The sequence below is a fragment of the Cornus florida genome, unplaced genomic scaffold (genome assembly GCF_030987335.1).
Source record: "Cornus florida cultivar Cherokee Brave unplaced genomic scaffold, ASM3098733v1 CherokeeBrave_3.0.0_Hap2_Chr11, whole genome shotgun sequence".
Taxonomy (NCBI): domain Eukaryota; kingdom Viridiplantae; phylum Streptophyta; class Magnoliopsida; order Cornales; family Cornaceae; genus Cornus; species Cornus florida.
In genome coordinates, this window is record NW_026775581.1 from 80,624,798 (window position 1) to 80,644,904 (window position 20,107).

At 36.9% G+C, this 20,107-nt stretch overlaps 2 protein-coding genes across 3 annotated transcripts in view; one reads left to right on the forward strand and one right to left on the reverse strand.

The window, feature by feature from the left end:
- The first annotated feature begins 307 nt into the window (after positions 1–307).
- Positions 308–1,980, forward strand: LOC132286549 (gibberellin 3-beta-dioxygenase 1-like). The gene is made up of 2 exons (XM_059788898.1): positions 308–874; positions 1,347–1,980. The coding sequence occupies exons 1-2, from the start codon at positions 387–389 to the stop codon at positions 1,897–1,899; spliced, it is 1,041 nt and encodes a 346-aa protein (XP_059644881.1). The 5' UTR covers positions 308–386; the 3' UTR covers positions 1,900–1,980.
- A 7,964-nt stretch (positions 1,981–9,944) lies between these two features.
- LOC132284564 (uncharacterized) overlaps positions 9,945–20,107 on the reverse strand; it is a 28,411-nt gene continuing 18,248 nt past the window's right edge. For both annotated transcript variants that reach the window (XM_059786676.1, XM_059786675.1), the window contains 2 exons: positions 11,774–11,896; positions 9,945–10,375 (listed from right to left, as the gene is read on the reverse strand). In XM_059786676.1, the coding sequence (XP_059642659.1) occupies positions 10,319–10,375; positions 11,774–11,896 (180 nt within the window). In that variant the 3' untranslated portion in view covers positions 9,945–10,318. The remainder of the gene's footprint in view (positions 10,376–11,773; positions 11,897–20,107) is intronic.

The following is a 20,107-nucleotide window of genomic DNA, read 5'->3' on the forward strand; positions in this document are numbered from 1 at the left end:
GGGTCAAAAAAGCAGTCTTCTTTTTACATTTTCTTGGCATAAGACAAGAGCATGTCCTTTCTCCATAAAAGCAATTTGAAAAATAAAAGCAATTTGAAAAATAAAAACAGAAAAACAAAATATAAGTCCCCATCTAAATTTCCTGTAAAGTCTTCCCACTTTTTGTCTTCTTCCACAATTACCAAAAAACCAAAAACCTCCAAATTCACTTGGAGACAAATAGTCCTCCAATGCCACCCTATCCCACATTAAGTTAATGACATATGTTTATTTCAATATCATATTTGTTGTGTATATATATTCTCAATGTGCCCATGTTCAGATTATAGCTAGCCTAGCTAACACACACCCAAAGTGCCTACTTTTTCTTTCTCTCTGAACTTACCATGAGTACTACTCTTTCAAAAGCCTACGGAGAAAACCCTCTCCAACTTCACCATATTATTCCCCTTGATTTTCACACAGTTCACGCAGTCCCAGACTCTCACATATGGCCTCAATCTGACGATGACTTCTCATCTGGGGTCACACCCAATGAAGAGTCATCAATACCCATTGTTGATCTCATGGATCCAAATGTTGTGGAGCTTCTAGGTCATGCATGTGAAACATGGGGTGTGTTCCAAGTCACCAACCATGGCATACCCTTGAGTCTCATAGAGCATGTTGAGTCCGAGGCTCGGCGATTCTTCTCTCTCCCGGCTCATCAGAAGGAAAAGGTCTTAAGGTCCCCTGAGGGAGCCACCGGCTATGGCGTGGCTCGGATATCGCCATTTTTCTCTAAGTTTATGTGGCATGAAGGGTTCACCATTATGGGTTCTTCGGCTCATGATCATGCTAGCCAACTTTGGCCACATGACTATACACATTTTTGGTAAGTCCTTGTAATATCATGAACGTAGAGTAACAGAAAAATGCTTGCTAACTAGCTTCTTTAGGCTGTGTATTTTTTTTTTAGAGTATTCATGTTTAGAAGTAATAAATGGGCAATGGTCGAGCTGGTACAAGCCCCCAAGCTCCCCAGAGAGGTACTTTAACTTTCAAAAGAAATCTGGGCTCAAACCCCTCCTCATTCTCAAAACTTTTTGAGGACAGGGAGGTTATACGGCTAGGCTAAAGGGCAACAAAAAACTGACACTTATTTGTCTCTAAACTCAAAAAACATGATGTCCCACTTTGTACCACCTTAGAAGAACCATAAAGTCATAAATATATTATATCGATCAAAGTCTTATTTGAACGTGAATTATAATTTGTTCTATTGATTAGTGATACATAACTCATATTATATTCTTCTAATAATTGTGTGTTTACATGCATGGATATATATATATATACACGCATAGTGATGTGATGGATGAGTATCAGAAGAAGGTGAAAGCCCTAGCTTACAATCTCTTCCTTTTAATACTCGAGTCATTGGATATCTCCAAAGAAGAGATGGACAGGGCAACATCAGTTGGTGAGTCTGCAGGAGCATTGCAGCTAAACTCTTACCCTCCGTGCCCGGACCCGGACTGTGCCCTAGGTCTTGCTCCACACACTGACACACTCCTCCTCACTGTTCTACATCAAAGCGACACCGATGGCCTCCAAATCTTCAGGGAAGGTTCCGGGTGGGTGACAGTGTCGCCGGTGGCTGGGGCACTTGTCGTCAACGTCGGTGATCTCCTCCATATCTTCTCCAATGCTCGGTTTCATAACGTTTATCATCGGGCTGCTGTGAACCGGTCTAGGCATAGAATATCTGTTGCCTACTTCTATGCTCCCCCACCTGATTCTCTAGTGACTCCATTTTCCAAGCTTGAGTTTCCGCGTTATCGATCATTGACAGTGAAGGAGTATGTTAGGATCAAGGCCATGCATCTTGAGAAGGCCTTGTCTTTGATTAGAATTTAGCGGGTTCTTAGTTTGGAGATGAATGATCATTATGTAAAATTTATGTAATGAAAATTTTAAGTTGTCAAGTTTTTAAATTAATTGCAAACTTTTTTGATAGTTTTTTTTTTTTTTTTTTTTTTTTTTTTTTGGTAAAAATTAGGTGTTCAACATTTATTGATAAGTGAAGTCATTGTTACTTATATTTTATCTCATTTTAATTCACGTATTTCTTAATAAGTTATCAAACTGTAAAATTGTAATAGGAATGTTGTATGTCCCAAATTTTTGTTTTTTTGTTTTTTGTTTTTTGTTTTCCTCTTACTAAACAAGCTGAAAAGGAAGTTATGGAGAGATAGGGTTACCTAACCAAGTATTTCGATAATTGGTAATAGTGGTTTGTCAAATCAAGTTGAATTTTCAGTAAGCAAATTAAAGGGTAGCATTATGTGTTAATTTCAAAGGGCATTGGCTTAAAGAGCATTGAGTGGGGCCTACCAAGTCCATTCCTCCCAATCATTAGATTGAAAAGCTGTGAAATCAGCCTCTTGATCCAAGGGAGTTCATGAATTCAGTGAGAATGTCTCATTTGAACTTTTTCCTATTCCAGCTAATAGTTATTGTGTGCACAAGCATCTTGTGGCACTATTAATGCACACGTATTGTTGTTGTTTTTTTTGTATACGTAGAATTTCTATACCACGTTAATAATTGCAACAACAGGTGCACAGCTTCAATTCAGACAAAGTAATAACGTAGAGTACTATTTGCACTTTCCAAAAAAAAAAATTTTGTTAAGTTTTTTCGGTTTTTAGTACCAGACAGATTCTTTTTGGTTTTTAATACCAGACAGATTCAAATGTAAGACCCACGAAATCTCACCCACGTGAAGTTGTGAACCATACTTCTTGTCAATGATTCATCATAATATATATATATATATATATATATATATATATATATATATATATATAAATGTTCATAATATTGTCTCGTTAATTCTAAAAACAAAAAATTAAATTCACATATAAGTACCAAAGGTTGTAATTATTGTTGTTCAAAATATATTATTATATGTGTATCATATACTATAGTGTTACTATTTAAATATTATGTAAAAATATAATGTATATATATAATTATTATTATAAAATAATAATAATATATATATAATTTTCTAATAAAATATATGGAGTAGTTATATAGAATAAAATAAAATTATATAAAAATAAAATAACCTGATAATAGGTCGAGGCTAGAATTTGATTCTATGTCCTTAAAACAGATTCGTCCCGCTATGATGCTAATGGACACAGTAGCGTCTATTTCTCAGGATACAACAACATTTCTTTCTCCAGTAATAACACTGCAAACCGAAAAAATTGGCGAACCGACTTGATGTAGTACTCTCTCCTATAGACCGGATTCAAAGTCACATTAATGGTATATATGTATGCAAGAAGGGAGAAAAGGAAAAAATTCAGAATCAGATAAGAAGAATTCTGAATTTGGAGTGAGTTGCAAATGACCCCAAATGGGGTATTTGTAGGCAGCAAGGTGCCTTTTCGGGTGGGTGCAACCATGGGACATGATGGTTCCTTCAAATAGAACCAAGTGCAACCCTTTGAAAGAACTAGTTCAATTCAAATTCAAATATAAGCACTGGTTCAGACCAATCACACCCATTTGTGAAACCCATTTAAATAAGTCCAGCCCAAAATTTAAATTAAGTCCAAACACAAGCCCAATTTAAAATTCCGTTTAATAAAAAATTAAACGGATTTTACAATGAAGCCTAATCCCAAATTAAACTTGCCTAGGTCCTCTTCCTCTTAAAAACTTGGGTGCCCTTGAGCCCAAATCCAAATCCCAAACTTAGCTTATTTAAACTCCAATTGGTTTCATCTTATTTTCAATGTGAAGCATTTTCCACATTTTGCATACCCATTTAAGCTTATCAAATACCTTACTTTGGAGCTAATTTTTCATTCACCCGGAAATGGATTTAAGAAGTAAATATACCACGTTCATTTCCTTGCAGAGAGGAACGCGTTCGTCTATAAATCCGCAAAAAATTCTTAGCGGAACCTACTCCAAATTTAATCCAAAATTTCTGTTTTGTATGCCTCGTTTCCAACAATTATGTGTGAAATTATTGTCGATCGGGATTATAAAATAATGGCCAAATTATATCAAACTCTTTTATATATTAAAAAAAGTAGCCAAATACTTCCTGTATTATTGTTATTATTATTATTTAGTAACAAATACTTTCAATTTATCAATAGTTGCAAATTATCCCTTCTAGTTGATCACAAATGACTATCTCGCGTTAAGGGATGATGTAAAATTACATAAATACCCGCGAATAAGGAAATAGAAAATGTTTGAAGCCTAGTTCCTCAATAAGGAAATAGACTGTATGTTTTACTCCGTATTCCTTACCCGAACAAGCTGTGTTTATATAACCCTGGGACTTTGTACCTCGTGAGGTATTAAGTCTCACGTTTGAATTCTCTCGAGTGCTATCAATTCTTTAAAGGTCACGAATACGGACATAGTTAGAACTTTACCCAATTTGTGTAGAGGGGTCTTTGCACGAGTCCCGTGGATTAATCGGAGTAAAGCCCAAGACAACCAGATTATAAAAAAATAAAAATAAATAAATAAGTTGTATTTAGAAAGGGCAACGAACTGTGCTTATATACTTCTTTTCCTTTTTTTATTTTTTTTATTTTAATGATCATAAAATGATACTCTTTTGTGTATATATCATTTTTTCCTCGTTGAGCAAGGAAATGGTGCTAGTTAGTTTATAAGGTTGCATTTATTACTTTGTCATTCTTGAATCTATTTTTTTCGATAACTGGATTGGCTGGGGTTTGCCCCGACTAATCTACAGGACCCATACAAAGAGTTATTCCTCTCCACACGGGTCGTAAGAAGCTCAGATTATGTCCGTTAATGTGGCCCCTAAGGAATTGTTAGCACCTAAGAGGAATCGATTCTGAGACCTAAAACTTCAAAAGGCAGTATGACCCAAGCCTTTTTCAATTAAGCCAACTCCTTAAAGTTCATTCTTGATTCTTGAGGCTTAAATTTATAGTTTGGAATTGTGGTGAACCCTTTTATGAAGGCTTGAGAGTCAATGAAGAATAGACAACACGTACTGGCCGGAAGTTCTTTTCATTTTCTTCTTTGGGCCAAAGGTAAGACCCTAACCCATCGAAACCATTGCCCACCCTATTCATTTAACTTTTGTCAACTATAAGAATAGAATGGAAGTTTCTAACCTTAGACCTTTCTTTTATAAGCCAAATTGATGTGCAAGGGTATTTTGAATGACTCAACAACCCGAGGTTCAAACACTTAACCTCTTCATTTGAGGAGGAGAGCTTAGACCATATGGGCTAATACATATTAGTTTTCTTCTTCTTTTTCTATTTCCTTATATATGGATATTTATGTATTTCACATCATTCCCGAGTGACGGTTGGTCCTCCGTGAATCAAAGAGGGTAATTTGTAACTTTTGATAAATTAAGGACGTTTATTGCAAAAATAAACAATAGAAGGGGATTTTTGTAACGTATTGAAAGTATAGGGAAATTAAGTGCAATTTGGCCTAAAATAACAAACAAATAAATAGATAAATAATAAATCCACTTATCCATTATATTTATCTTGTATCAATTATGAACTTACACATCAATGGATGGACGTTAAGTGCAATGCATGTGCACATATTTTTTATAAATTAATGATTGTTTTCTTTTTTGTCTACTTCTTTGGGCTGCGACGAGTTTATGACTTGTTTTCTATGTGCAGTGCTGTAGCCTTTTCTCTCATATTGTGTGTGTGTGTGTGTATATATATATATATATTCTATAATGTTCAGAATTTTGCCCTCTTGAGGATTTAACTTGAGCATAATAATTTTAAGTCATTAACTTGTTGACCAGAACAGGTTAAAAAATTCTTTTAACATGTGTGTGTGTGTATATATATATACACATATATAAATGTATGTATATTGAACCGGGAAACACATTTTGGAAACTACCACATGAGATATTTATTTTTATTATTTGTTTAAAAAAAATTCTTGAAAAAAGTATGAGGCAAGATTCTCATGCAACAAGCAAGCTCATCTTTGTCAAATTCACAACTGAAAATAATTGAGATAAATTTAACAGTTACTACGTTAATTCCGACCTCATTTGGAGCGGATTAACTCAGAAGGATTGAGGAGATTTTTTGTGTAATGTTTGCCAGCTTGCATGATGTGTTGAATCACAAGTAAAGACAGAAGAGCAAGTAGAGTTGCGTATGTAAGTTGGATTTACTTGCATACAATCACATAAAGTAAGTCCAAAGAAAAACCATGCATCCTTGGCATTATCAATCAAAACAAAAGAATCTTAAAAAACAGAACTATTTGCATGTCTTTCGACTAAAAGAATCTTGAGGTGGGATTGTATTTGAAAATTCATAGCATGACACCCCCTGAAAAGACATTTCTGTAACTATTTGGATGTCTTTTGAGTGCTTTTCAGATGTGTGTGGACGTCCTAGAGTCTTTGATTAGGATTTGACGTGTCGCCTCGAACATGGTTCGAGGCAGGAGTATTGATAAGGCAATTGTGAGGAGGTAAGGAAAAGGTTGGGCATGTCCCCACTGAGTTTCAAGCCTACTCGTGCTTGATTGGGACAATTTTTTTTTTTTTTGTTTTTTAAGTTGGGATTCGCATCCTGATTTTTCTTTGAGGAGTAGAAACCTTCTATCGGTAGGTCAGAGGCTGTTAGTGATTAGGACAATTCTCAATTAATCTCTTATTCCACTGTCTTCCTTAACTTCACATGAATTAATGTGTGCTATGTAAGGTAAAATTTGAATATATACAATTAATAATATATTATTTAAATCAAGACATTTGATATTTCTTAATTACTGGACCATCCGTGCAGGTTATTTTACTGTAGATTTAGGGTCATCCATGATCAGATTGTCATTTGATTTAGATTTTTGGAATAGGCTTGGTCCTTTTAGTTGGATTTGTGTATGTTTGATGGTTTTGTTTGCCTTCGGCTAACGGTTGGGCTTGGGGCCCAATTTTGTAAACCCTAGTCCTATTTTGCACTTTTAGGCTTGTACATTTTTCAAATTATGTATACAAATGCTTTAGAAATAGAAAAATAATAATAATAAAATAAATAAATAAAGTGAAGTCTATGAAAGTGAAGAATTATAAGCACTTGATGGAACATGGTGGATCGAAGGAACTGAGTTGCTTTATGTATACGGTATATATAGTGTCTTGTCTTTACTCAGCTAAACAGCTTCGTACAAGGTGAAAGTCTATAATACTCCAGAGTACTATATTTCCGAGGTTTTCAGCCATTAAATGTGGGGGTAAGACTTACTTGACGAATGATTCAACGGTTGAGAAACCCTAAGAGTACAGTTCCCCGAGAATATTGTAAACTTTTTCACATACAAAGAGGAGAGTTGTGATAGATAGCTTAACGATCAACGAAAAACTTTTGCCAAAATTAATATGAATACTAATAATATACGAGTAAATATTAGGGCATACACCTTAATTAGTGCGTTGCAAAATTTTGGAAGGTTTGATCGAAACTATAATCTTAGATCGAATGGAGAAAAAATGTTGAATATATTAACTTGTTACCGGTCAGACTCACCTGTTCACCTTTTCAATTGATGGTGAAAAAAAGTTGAATCTTGACTCAATACAAAAACTTGTGTGCATTGAAGATCTTGCAATGTACGTGGAGCCTATGGCGTGTTAATCAAAGTGAATAGTTCGATCGAATAGTCTCAACTAATTAATTGCTACCATCACAAGTTCTAAAGTGAGTTTTATTAGAGACTAATTTTAATATATCTAAAAGTTATAAGTGATAAAAATATAAATTTATCAGAAAAATAATAATAATAATAATAATAAGTAATACAGTTAGGCCGAGGCTGGTTATTCACTTCGAAAATTATTTTTTTTTGTAGAGCCCAATAGGTATCTTAACCCTAATGATGTATAGAATTCTCATTGATGGAGAGGTCGAGGCCATGTACTATAGGAAATTAAACTTAAATATGAGGCAAGTCCATAGGAAAAGTTAGCATAGCCTCATTTGTGATTATATATATATATATATAACAACAAAATATAATACTAACCCGATCTTAAAGAATATAAACCCTTCTTAAATCTATCACCTTAAATGTAGGCATGTTATGGTCATGGGGCCCATGACCATTATACACACATACATATATGTATAGTAGTCATAAATTAAATGCACCTTAAACTAAGAAATTAAAGCTTGTAGTTGACATGCATGTGGGGTCTAACATGTGGATAGATTTGAAACCTTTTTGGCAATGGATGTGTGTGTTTTGTTAGTTAACGTAGCTGCCAATAATTTCTTACGTGTCTATGTGGCCCGCTAATTACTTTGTCCCTCCTCTAAATAGTTTCCTAGGCATCAATCAAAGGAATCGAGTCGAATTACATTTTAGATCATTTACGTGTTCCGTTTGGAATCCGTTCGGAATTATTCAAAAAAAACTAAGTTTACGTTCGGACTCATATATTATGGTTTCGAATTAGGCTCAAACTCGACTTGATTCATTTAAAAAAATAAATGGAACATATATTCAAAATCAGTTCAGACTTATTTAATTAGTAAATCATTACAATTTTATTATATACTTCAAAAGATTAAAGAATCCTAATTAAAATAAATAAATATAAATATAAAAAAGTCCCATAATGAACTTACGATCTACCATTCACAATTTACAAACATAAACAAACTTACATGAATAGAGTCAACGACTTTATTTACTAAACGAACCCGAGCCAAGCCTAAGTCTCGATTCATTTATAATCCTACTATTAAACAATTGCATGCATTGCCATGAGATCAACAACTCTTTACATAAAATAAGTATATTCATATATTTATTAAAACAAAAAACAAAAAAAGTGATGAGATGCTCATCAATCTTCATAAAATAAGTCGTCTTTTCTTTTCACGAATAGCGCCATCAATTTTGTGGAACAGGTGTATTTTATCTTTTAAGCAATTCATGCATTTTTCATTTGCTTATCATCAATTATTATATTATCATTAATTATAAGCATCATCGTCATATAATAATGAATTTTTGTAGCATATGATAGCAATTGTGGTTATAATTCACGATACAAAAAGTTTGTCAAATATCCCGACTTCTCCTGTTACAACTTTATTTGAGTAATTAGTTGATATAATAAATAAATAATAAATGGTACGAAACAGCAATAAAAAGAAAGACAAGTCTATTTAAACTCATATCTATTTACCAAAACCAGCTTCATACATCCCAACTGTCTCTATTAGGGCAACGTGGACAGTTCATGCATAGGACAACAACATACAAACAAAAATATTGCCCCATTTCAATATTGAAAACTATTACAAGTCCATTCAATATATCCTTTATTTTTCCTTCTTAATTTCCCACAAAAAAAAAAAAAAAAAAAAAAAAAAAAAAACCTTATCTTTTCCCCAGAGTTCAAAACTGAACCATCAATGAATGTGGCAGTTCTTATCGAGAAAGAATAAAAAAAACTACGTAAGCAAGATTTGGAATTCTAAAATCTTTTTCATTTTCAATATATCTATATATATTTCACTCTACCCTTTTTAGATTTGCACGCCAAGAGACTTGATTCAATTGATGGCTAGCAGTCAAGAGACAGAGACTTGATTTGATTCAATTGATCCCCAGCAAACATACAAGTAAATATGTCAGCTTTAGCCAAAATAAGTATTATTGGTATTACGTGCTACTTGTCAGAATTAAAATAAAAAAATAAAATAAAAGATAATTAAGATTGTATTTGTTGTTGGTGATTAAATCTATGCCCCTCAAAGCAAACTTTTTAGTTTTAACAGTACACTGTGCTATATGCAAACATTACTATAAGGTCACAAAAAATTGATTTCAACAAGTGGTATTTTAAGTAATTAATCATATATGCAAATCCAAGATAATAAGACAACAAATTGATTTCAACACAAGACTAGTTCCAACTATAATCATATTACATGTGATATTATAGGCATCAACTCTTACTCTCTTTTAAATGGTATCTCAAATGTGTATTAATAGCCTAATGCTGACTAACCAATAGAGAACATCACCAATTTTTTAATTTTTTTTTTAATAAATAAATTCAAAATAAAAAGGGAATCAGAATCTGGAGCTATTTCTATATCTTGGCTTCGAACTTTGCAACCATCCATTTAATTTCACGACCATCTATCAATCTTCAAATTCAGGAACTATTCATTTTGTCTATATTCACACACCTGATAGATTCAACATTAGCTCTCCAACTGAGTAATGCTTCAAAAGCTCTTCACATTTAATGGGAGCTCTCTGAAGTTTGGTTCCGAAGTCTCTCATTCTTTGCACATTCCTCCTGAAAATTAAAAGATCTAATTAAGAATTTGGGTAATAAACAAGATTGACCGGTGGCAATTGGCATGTACTGGGACAACGATAGCAGCATGCCAAATATTGACAGAAAAATCTCGAGATAATAAGCAACTAATGATGCAGTAATGGTGAAATGCATTATGATTATTTTTCACAATTAGATTCTACATTGCAGCTAATGCAGTATCAATGCTGGACAAGTTGCAGATAATTCAATTGGGTAGGCTGCAGAGTGTTAAAAATAACCTCTTCCTCAATTTCAACTATAATTTATACACAAAAAATAAATAAATAAATAAAAATAAAAATAAAGAAGAAAGTATTTATAACTACTTGTTCGAATAAATAGCACTGACTTTTAATTTCATATATATATATATATATATTAATGATATTTAAGAAATTTTCTCTTTGATTGGAGCATTAACTCCATTCAGGTCATGTAGATGGTAGATGTGCCATTTTTGTGAGACGTATATTTTTGTTCATTCCTTGTTGATCACTGCATATCCAAACAAGAGATCCCTAAATTTGTTGAGCACCCAAAAAAAATTAAAATGATCTATTGCATTTATGAGAACCTAATTTTAAGTCACTAATTCCAGAAGAAGTCAGTAGTGCTCCTGAAGATGCAAGGCCTCCTCAGCTCCAAAGTCCAAAAAACCGCATTTTCCATTTGACAGTCAAAACTTTTACGATTGGACCAATCAATAACCAATTACACTTCCGATTACTAAAAAGTTTAGAACTATTACTGTTGTTAAAATTCCAATATCACTTGCAATAACCAAAATGCATTCCACTTTGGAATGAGCTAATTTATTCATTGTCTTTTTAGTAGGTTTTTTTTTTTTTTTTAAAGGAGACATAATCATTCAATTTCATTGTGTTCAAAACTGAAAACAATACAAAAGTTTTCCCTTCACACATTAAAAAACAAAACAAGTAGTTAATTAAGATATTATTCAATAAATCAATTGACATCCAACATGTTTTGTAGTTAAGAGACGACCTACAGCATGGAATAAAATATTATAATGCTCTACACTTGTAAACTATAAAACTTTTTAACGTACACTCTTCAAAGTTGCAAGGGAAGCTTAGTACATCAAGAACCATAAAATGAAATGAGGAGGGTGCTAGGTGTCGGAATATTTTCAATAGCCTAAACAGTGAATGCTATAACATTATGAAGTATTAGGTAACTTTTTCTATTAATTTAGAATCACCTCCGTCAGAGTCCTCAGAGGAAGAGAAATTTTCTGTTTATAACTGAATCTGAATAGTTTTGGGTTGCTATTGCTAATATGATTTAATTGTAAAATAATTTTTTTTTTTTTGATAAGTAATTTAATTGTAAAATAATGATCATGGTGCTTACATGGAAATCTTGTAAAAGAGAATAACTGTGCCTTTGCTTTGCAATTGCCGTAGCATACTTCTCCTTGACAGCATCACAAACTTTCTGCTCTTTCTCTAGCATGAGTTGCACCTTTTCCAGCTTCTGTAACATGGATTTCACAGTATATACCCCTCAAAAAATTTAAATAATTTGCACGCAACTGAAGGAACAACCAGGAGCTTGCCAATACTTAAAATAACTCATACCAGTTAACAAATCAGAATTCAACTGAATTCAGACTAATCCTGATCATCCAGAGTCAGCTAATACTCTTGAGTTTCTTGGTTAAGAATATGTGAGATGCCTTTCCTAGGAATATTTGCTCTTACTTGATCCATTTGAGAAACTTCAACTTAAAACAGCTTTGCCAACAGAAAATTTAGAAGACTGAAACTTCTACGTTGACAATCAAAACCTTTCAGATGAGTTAATTTGTAGTTTTAAGTTACCAATTTAGAGGTGGTTACTGGGGTTTCGATAGGTCCTTCAATCATCAAGTACACTATCGACTTCCCACACTTCTCATGACAACATCACCGACCTTTGGCGCTTATGGGAGGCATACGATGCATGGGATCAAATCCAGTGGTTTTTTAAAACATGTTTTTGATGCATGGAAGGGATATAATACCTTATACTTACCTCTTACCTTGAAGGATTCTTTCATAGCTTATTGGAAGTAGAGAGACCACAATTGAACACATGCTCTACTTTCTCTAAAAATAGTTGAAACTCGAACAATTCATAACTAAATTAAATGACATGCCAAAGGCAACATAGAGGTGAGAAGATGTATTACCAAGGATACCAAAACATGCTTTATGGCACACAGTGGTAAGCATTCGAGAAAGATGTCCACCGTATGGATGAATGATAAAGCAAGAAAAGATAGAACTAAAAATATGTGTTTCTGAGAAGCTATGTAGATATGAGAAGGAAAAAGGACATTCCCAATGGGAGGTCATGTGAAATGGAGACCAACAAATGCATTAATGAGGATTATGTGGATAGATTAAGTTTTAGAAAGGGAAAATTACAAAAAGTTGCAAGTTGAAGGCAGGAGAGAAGGCATTGGGGCCCATGACAGAGAAGTTTGCCTTGGTGAGAGCACAATAGCACGAAAAAGAACTCCAGAAGAAAATCAAAATTAGTTGGAATAGCCTTTATTTAGAACAATTTTCTTTTTTCAGAAAAGAATAAGCATATAACCATATTTGTTTCGAAAAATAACAAAACAATTCATCCTTCCTTTACTTTTTGAAATCACCTTTTAAAAACATTTGTCTTTGTTGTTGCGCAATTAAACGTGGCCATATTAAGTTGTTCATAATTCCATCATTGAACTCCTTTACTGAAATCTTTTCTTTTCAATGTACTTTACTCATTGTCTGAACACTAAAATTCTATTTCAATAGTTCATTGATAGTGTAGGTGACATGATGCGAATGGGAAAGAAAAAGAATCCTCTAATTAAAAAATAAGGGGAAAATCCATCAAACTCAATACCAAAGAAAATCAGGACAAAGTTCATAAACACAAAACATCAAAGGAAATAAAAGCAGCAACTTTCACACAAAGTGACAGCATATGTTGTATTTTCAGGAATTAGTGTTCTTTATGGCAATTGAAGAATATTTTGCAAGACCTAGTTGGTCATTTCCTTTGTGTCTCAACAAGAAGTAAGATACAACTACCCAAAAAAGATTTGAATTTCAAAGACCTTGACGAGTTGTTCCAGTTTTAGCAAGAAAGCACTTCATTTGCATCACTTCACAAATTAATTGAACTCATTCTTATAGATAGGGAAAAATTTGACGCAACTAGAGCAAGATAAGTGCTAAATTAGAAGTCTCCCTAGAATCAAGAGGGTTAAGAATAAATAGGACAAAAATTGAATATATGGAATTTAACTTTATCAAAGTACGATTTATGGAAGCATAACTCGGAATGTTTTAGACGATTATTCACTCTGAGAAGGAAAGAAGTCAAATCGGATGGAACTGCTTCTCGTCGGCAAGAGAGGTTCCGGAAAAGGCATAAGGAGGGTGGTCTCATCGGTCTTGGCCGGCCGGCGTTCATGCAGATGTGGAGAAAGGAGCGTCGGCATGGTGGTTCTCAAGTCAATCAAGCGCGTGGGAGGGAGAGCGTTGGCGGCCTGACACGTGGTTGGCCCAGAGGCTTTGGCCGTTCAAAGTGGTTGACAGCTGCATCCAATTTCATTTCAAAACCTTAGGCTCCGAATATAAGCAAGACCAATTTTGGAGTTAAGTCGGTGACTGGGCCTCATAATGGGCTGAGAGTTAAGGCTTCTAGATCCAATTCATTTTCTTCTTCTCGTGGGCTTGTGGTTGGTAAGCCTGGCCTGATTAATGAAGATGTGTTATCATCTGATGGTCCGGATGGAGGTGGTAAGGCCCAATCTGTGGATGTTGTATGTAGTGGACATGGACCCGTTGAATTGGGTTGTGCTTTGAAGGAAGGTCCGGATGCTTTTAATGTTTTCTCTTCTGGCCAGTGTTGGGTAACCGGTTTGGGCCTTTATGTGATGCTGTTGATTCCATTGAATTTAATCCGTCCACAGCGTTTCCTGAAGGCTTTAGAAGAAGTCAAAGTTCTAAGGGGCTGTTGCAGGGACACCGTATGAAGAAGAAAGTGATTTTCCCCCCCGTTTGCAAAAAATGGTCTAGAAAGGAAAAACAGAAGTGGATTCCGGTTTCGATGTTAGCCTCTAGACCGGGTATGTCTTTTGATTCACCTCATCACTCTCCCGCTCTCCCTTCTTCTTCCACTTCTCATCCCTGTGGGGTGTCTCGAAGGAGCCTGGTGCCAAAAAAGGGAGTTGCGGCTTCTGTGTCTAAATGCTTGTCTCCGGTTTTTGAAAGGGAGCCGAAGCTTTTTCTTGAGAAAAGACCTGGTCACAACGATGATTTTGAGATGGGTTCCCCTCGGTTGTGTGATGTTAGCAGAGACGGCTTTACTGTGTGTGTGGGGCGAGATGTGCAGATAAGGATTGATGATGTTTCAGCTGCTGTGCTCTTGAACAAGTTGAGAGCTCATTTTGTGTCGAAGGGCTCTGTTTCTGACCAGAATGATCGTTTGGCTGATGAGGTGTTTGGAACTCCTTTTTCTTGCTACTCTTCATCTTTGTCATCTGTTGAGTATGGGGAGGATGGGTCGTGTTCCTCTGTTCATGGGGAGGCGGGCATGGTTTTGTGGAATGGATGTGAGTCTGATGTTGATTTGCTTACTCCTTTGGCAGTTGTTAGACCAAAAGAGGATACTGTAGAATGAAGGGGTTTTGATGCTGGGTTGGCTGATTTGGAGAAAGATTGGTTGAAAGAAAATGGTGTTGAGATAGGCTCTCTTTTGGGTGTGTCATTTGAGGGTCGGATAGAGGAGGCGACAAATCTTTTCCTTGATGTTCTTAATGCTCAGTTTGCTGATAGATTGGATTGTAGGGGGAGTGCTCCAGTGGTGAGAGAGGAGAGAGGGTTTCCAAGTCCCTCGACTCTCGTTACTTACGAAAGGAGGAGGAAGAGGGGGGCCAGGGAGAGGGCCAGTGGGAGGAGGGGTAACACGGTCAATACTACTGTTTCCCTATAAAGCTTCAAATTCTTTCTTGGAATGTTCGGGGTCTTAACGACCCGACTAGAAGGAAAGTGGTGAAATCGGTGATTCGGAAAGCGGGTGGTCATCTAGTTTGTCTTCAAGAAACAAAGATTACTTCCATGACGGATGTGATTGTTCGAAGTTTGTGGGGTGGGAGATTGGTGGAATGGTGTGCCTTGGATGCGATTGGTTCTTCGGGAGGTATCCTGATTATGTGGGATGTTCTTGGATCTCTTTGTTGGATTCTCAGGTTGGGCGTTTCTCGGTCTCCTGTACTCTTTCCGTGGTGGAGGATGGCTTTCGATGGATTTTTTCTGGGGTCTATAGGCCTACGGAGGATAGTGAGTGCCATTTGCTCTTGGAGGAGTTGGGGGAGATTCGTAGGCAAAGGTCGTTGCCTTGGTGTATCGGGGGGGATTTCAATGTTGTTCGTTCCCCTTTTGAGAGATCGACAAGAGGAAGATGGACAGCTGATATGATGGCTTTTTCAGAGTTCATTGATGCTTGCTGTTTGCTTGATTTGCCTTTGGTGGGTGGGCCTTTCACTTGGTCCAATGGACGTTCTCCTCCTACTCTTTCTCGTATTAATAGATTCTTGGTGTCGAGTGATTGGGAGGCGAAGTTTTCTGATGTTGTTCAGACCATCTTGGCTCGTCCTTTGTCGGATCATGTTCCGTTGTTGTTGGACTGTGGCGGGCTGCATAACAGAAGATCCCCATTTAGATTTGAGAATATGTGGCTCCGTGCTGAAGGTTTCTTGGAGCGAGTTCGATCCTGGTGGGCGGGGTATGGAGTGGTTGACACTCCGAGTCATTCTTTGGCAGGCAAGTTGCGTTTTTTGAAGAATGATCTCAAAGTTTGGAACAAAGAGGTGTTTAGTAATTTGGTCTGGAGGAAGAATCGGGTTCTCTCTGAGATTGCTGACATTGATAAGATGGAGAGTCAGGGTCTGTTGACGAGTCCTTTGAAGCGTAGGAGGGTGGAGTGTCAAGCAGAGTTTGCTGAGATTGCTGTTATGGAGGAGATTTTGTGGAGACAGAAATCTAGAGCTTTGTGGCTTAAAGAAGGAGACAATAACACTAAATTCTTTCATAGACTTGCCAATGCTCACAGAAGAGGCAACCACATTGGGAGGATTAGGGTGGATGGGGTGTTGATTAGTAAAGAGGAGGAGATTAGTAAGAGTTTCTCTGAGTACTTTTCGTCGCAGTTCACTAAGTCAGCTGTTTGGCGTCCCTTGATTGATGGGATTCATTTTGATTCTATTTCGGGAGAGGAGTGCTCTGCTTTAGAAGAGCCTTTTTCAGAAGAGGAAGTCCTCTCTGCTCTAAAGAGCTGTAATGGGGATAAAGCTCCTGGACCGGATGGCTTTACTATGAGGTTCCTTTTGGAGTGTTGGGAGGTGGTTCGTGGGGAGGTGATGGGCTCTTTTCATGCCTTCCATGCGCAGGGCTCTTTTGAGAAAAGTTTGAATGCAACCTTTATTGCTCTTATTCCGAAGAAGGGAGAGGCTATGGATGTTAGAGACTTCCGCCCTATTACTTTGGTGGGTTGTTTTTACAAGCTGATTGCGAAAGTCTTGGCCTCTAGGTTGAAGAAGGTGATAGATGGTATCATTTTTGACTCTCAGAATGCATTTGTGGGAGGTTGGCAGATCTTGGATTCAGTTCTTATTGCTAGTGAATGTGTTGTTTCCCGCTTGAGCAGTGGTGTTCCGGGTGTTCTTTGCAAGCTTGATATTGAAAAGGCATACGATCATGTGAGCTGGAGTTTCCTTCTCTACCTTTTAGAGAGGATGGGTTTTGGTGGGCGGTGGAGGGGATGGATTCTCTTTTGCATCTCTAGCGCTCGTTTCTCTGTCCTTGTGAATGGAGTGCCGACGGGGTTCTTCTCTAGCTCAAGGGGCTTGAGACAAGGAGATCCGCTTTCCCCTTTCCTGTTCCTTTTTGTGATGGAGGCTTTTAGCAGATTACTGAAGAGGGCTGTGGAGTTGGGTTCTTTGGGAGGCTTTCGGGTGGGTAGGGATGCTGCTAGTCAATTGGAGGTTTCTCATTTGATGTTTGCAAATGACACTATTGTGTTTTGTGATGCAGAAGCGTCCCAGCTGAGGTTTTTGAGATGCGTTCTGATTTGGTTTCAAGTTGTGTCTGGCCTTAAGGTTAATGTTGGTGAGAGTCTTCTTGTGCCTGTTGGAGATGTTCCAGGAATTGAGTTGTTTGCTCAGATCCTTAGATGTTGCACTGGCTCTTTTCCCATTTCTTATTTAGGATTGCCTTTGGGTGCCCCTTCGAGATGCGTGGGGAGATGGGATCCGGTTGTGGACAGAGTCGAGAGGAGGTTGGCGGGCTGGAAAAAGCAATACCTGTCCAAGGGGGGTCGGGTTACCCTGATTAAGAGCACCTTTTCTAGCCTTCCTACATACTTCTTTTCTCTGTTTCAGATTCCTTCTTCAGTGGCTGAGAGAATTGAAAGTTTGCAGTGCAATTTTCTTTGGGGAGGGAAAGGAGAAGAGTTCAAGTTTCACTTGGTTCTGTGGGATCAAGTGTGCCGTCCAATTCGGTTTGGAGGCTTAGGGTTTCGGAGGTTGTTGCCTTTTAATAAGGCTCTTCTTGATAAATGGCTTTGGAGATTTTGGATCGAGAGGCATTGGTTATGGAGGAAAGTTATTGCTTGCAAATATGGGGAAAGTCGTGGTGGGTGGTGCTCTCTGGTGATGCGTGGTCCAAGGGGTGTGGGAGCTTAGCATTTCATTCGGAGAGGTTGGGATGACTTCTGCAAGCATATTCGTTTTCGTATTAAAGATGGAAGGAGGATCAGTTTTTGAAAGGATCTCTGGTGTGGGGAACTCCCTCTTGCTCTAGCGTTCCCACGGCTCTACAGGATTGCTTCTCATCGGCAGGCCATGGTTGTTGACTGTTATCATCTTGATAATGGGAGACTGTATTGGGATGTTCAATTCAGGAGGCATTTTCAGGATTGGGAGATCGAGGATGTTTCTCGTTTTCTGGAGCTGTTGTATAGCCAAGTGATTTCTTTTGGGGAATCAGATTGGTGGTTCTGGATTCCTAACTCGCATGGCCGTTTTGAGGTTAGGTCTTTTTTCAGATGTCTTTCGATTGGTCATGGATATCCATTCCCTTGAAAGTCTATTTGGCGATCCAAGGCTCCCCGCAAGGTCACTTTTTTTGCTTGGACTTTTGTTCTGGGTAAGATTTTAACCCAGGATAATCTGAGGAGGAGGAATCAAGTGGTGGTCAATCACTGTTACATGTGTTTATGTAATGAGGAATCTGTTGATCACCTCCTTTTACATTGCAGCATGGCCAGAGATTGTTGGGATTTGATGCTTCGATTATTTGGGGTCCATTGGGCCATGCCTTCTTCCTCTAGAGGGTTCATTGAGGCTTGGAGAGGCGTCTCTGTTGGGGCTGGCATTAGGGATGCTTGGAGGGCTATGCCGCTTTGTATCTGGTGGTGTATTTGGCTTGAGAGAAATAGGAGATATTTTGACGGAAAAAAGAAGCCTGTTTCTATGCTTAAGTTCTCTGTTATTTTTACTCTTTTTTGTTGGGTTTCAGGGAGATACTATAGATCTATGGAGGAAATTATTGTTTTCTTAGCCTCTCTGAAGGTCTAAGGCGCCCTTTGGCCCTTTTGTTTTCCTTTTGTTTCTCTGGGCTTCGTTCCCCTTTTGAGCGTCTTTAATAAAATCTTACTTATCAAAAAAAAAAAAAAAAAGTACAAATAGAAGCTGAGATATAGGGAAAATAAGGGTCAAGAGATGCCAAAAAGTCCTAGGCTCAATTATTCTAACAAAGGGAGGAACTGGAGATGATGCTAATTATAGACTTAAAGCAGGATGAGTTCAATGGAGGATTGCTTCTGGCATATTGTGCCATCGACATATATCTCTAAACTAAAAAGTAAATTCTATGAAATTATTATTAGACCAACATACTTTATGAGACAAAATGTTGGCATTAAGAAGCACATATTCAAAAATGAATGTGGCCAATATGCAAATGTTGAGTTGGAAGTATGCCAAGACAAGATCAGATAAAATTTGAAATGATCACATTCAAAAGCTGGTTGAAATACCAGAGGGCATGTGGCCCAATGGTATAACTCTCCATCCTTAAAGAGGAGAGGGATTCGAGCCTGGGTGTGGGCAAAAAAATGTGCGTTAGTGTGTTTTGTTGCCAATGAAAAAAAAAATATAAGACTGCTTGAAATAGCATCCAATGGAGATAAAATGAGAGAAAATCTACAATGTGCAGCAAGAACCAATAATTGCACCAAGTAGGGAAAAATGATATGGTCCTCGTTGAGGGTAATGTTATAAGAGAAGACTAAAACAAACATGATTTGAGATAATAATAAAATATATGCTAGCATTTGCTTTGACAGAGATTATAGCCCTGAATCAGGGCATGTTTGCTTAAGCTGTTAACGCACTTTCTAGCAAGGACGACTGAGTGAGATTATGCAATAGACGCCATCACCTGGACCAACAAGGACAGTAGAGAGCCTCTCATATTGTGTTAGAATGAGTAATATGCATTATTCAAGTGCATTTATCCAAGACAGAGAATAATAAGGAAAACTAGGAATTTGGGGTAAGCTTGGGGGACTCGATTGGGGTTAAGAATTGGGCTATGACAATATAATTTGTCATAAAGAGTCACTTTTCTGCAGAGAAGACGA

Bases quoted from the DNA above. Each gene is read 5' to 3' on its own strand.
- LOC132286549 (XM_059788898.1), top strand. From the start codon at position 387: ATGAGTACTACTCTTTCAAAAGCCTACGGAGAAAACCCTCTCCAACTT. The intron at 875-1,346 runs GTAAGTCCTTGT...ATACACGCATAG, and splicing joins CATGACTATACACATTTTTG to TGATGTGATGGATGAGTATC.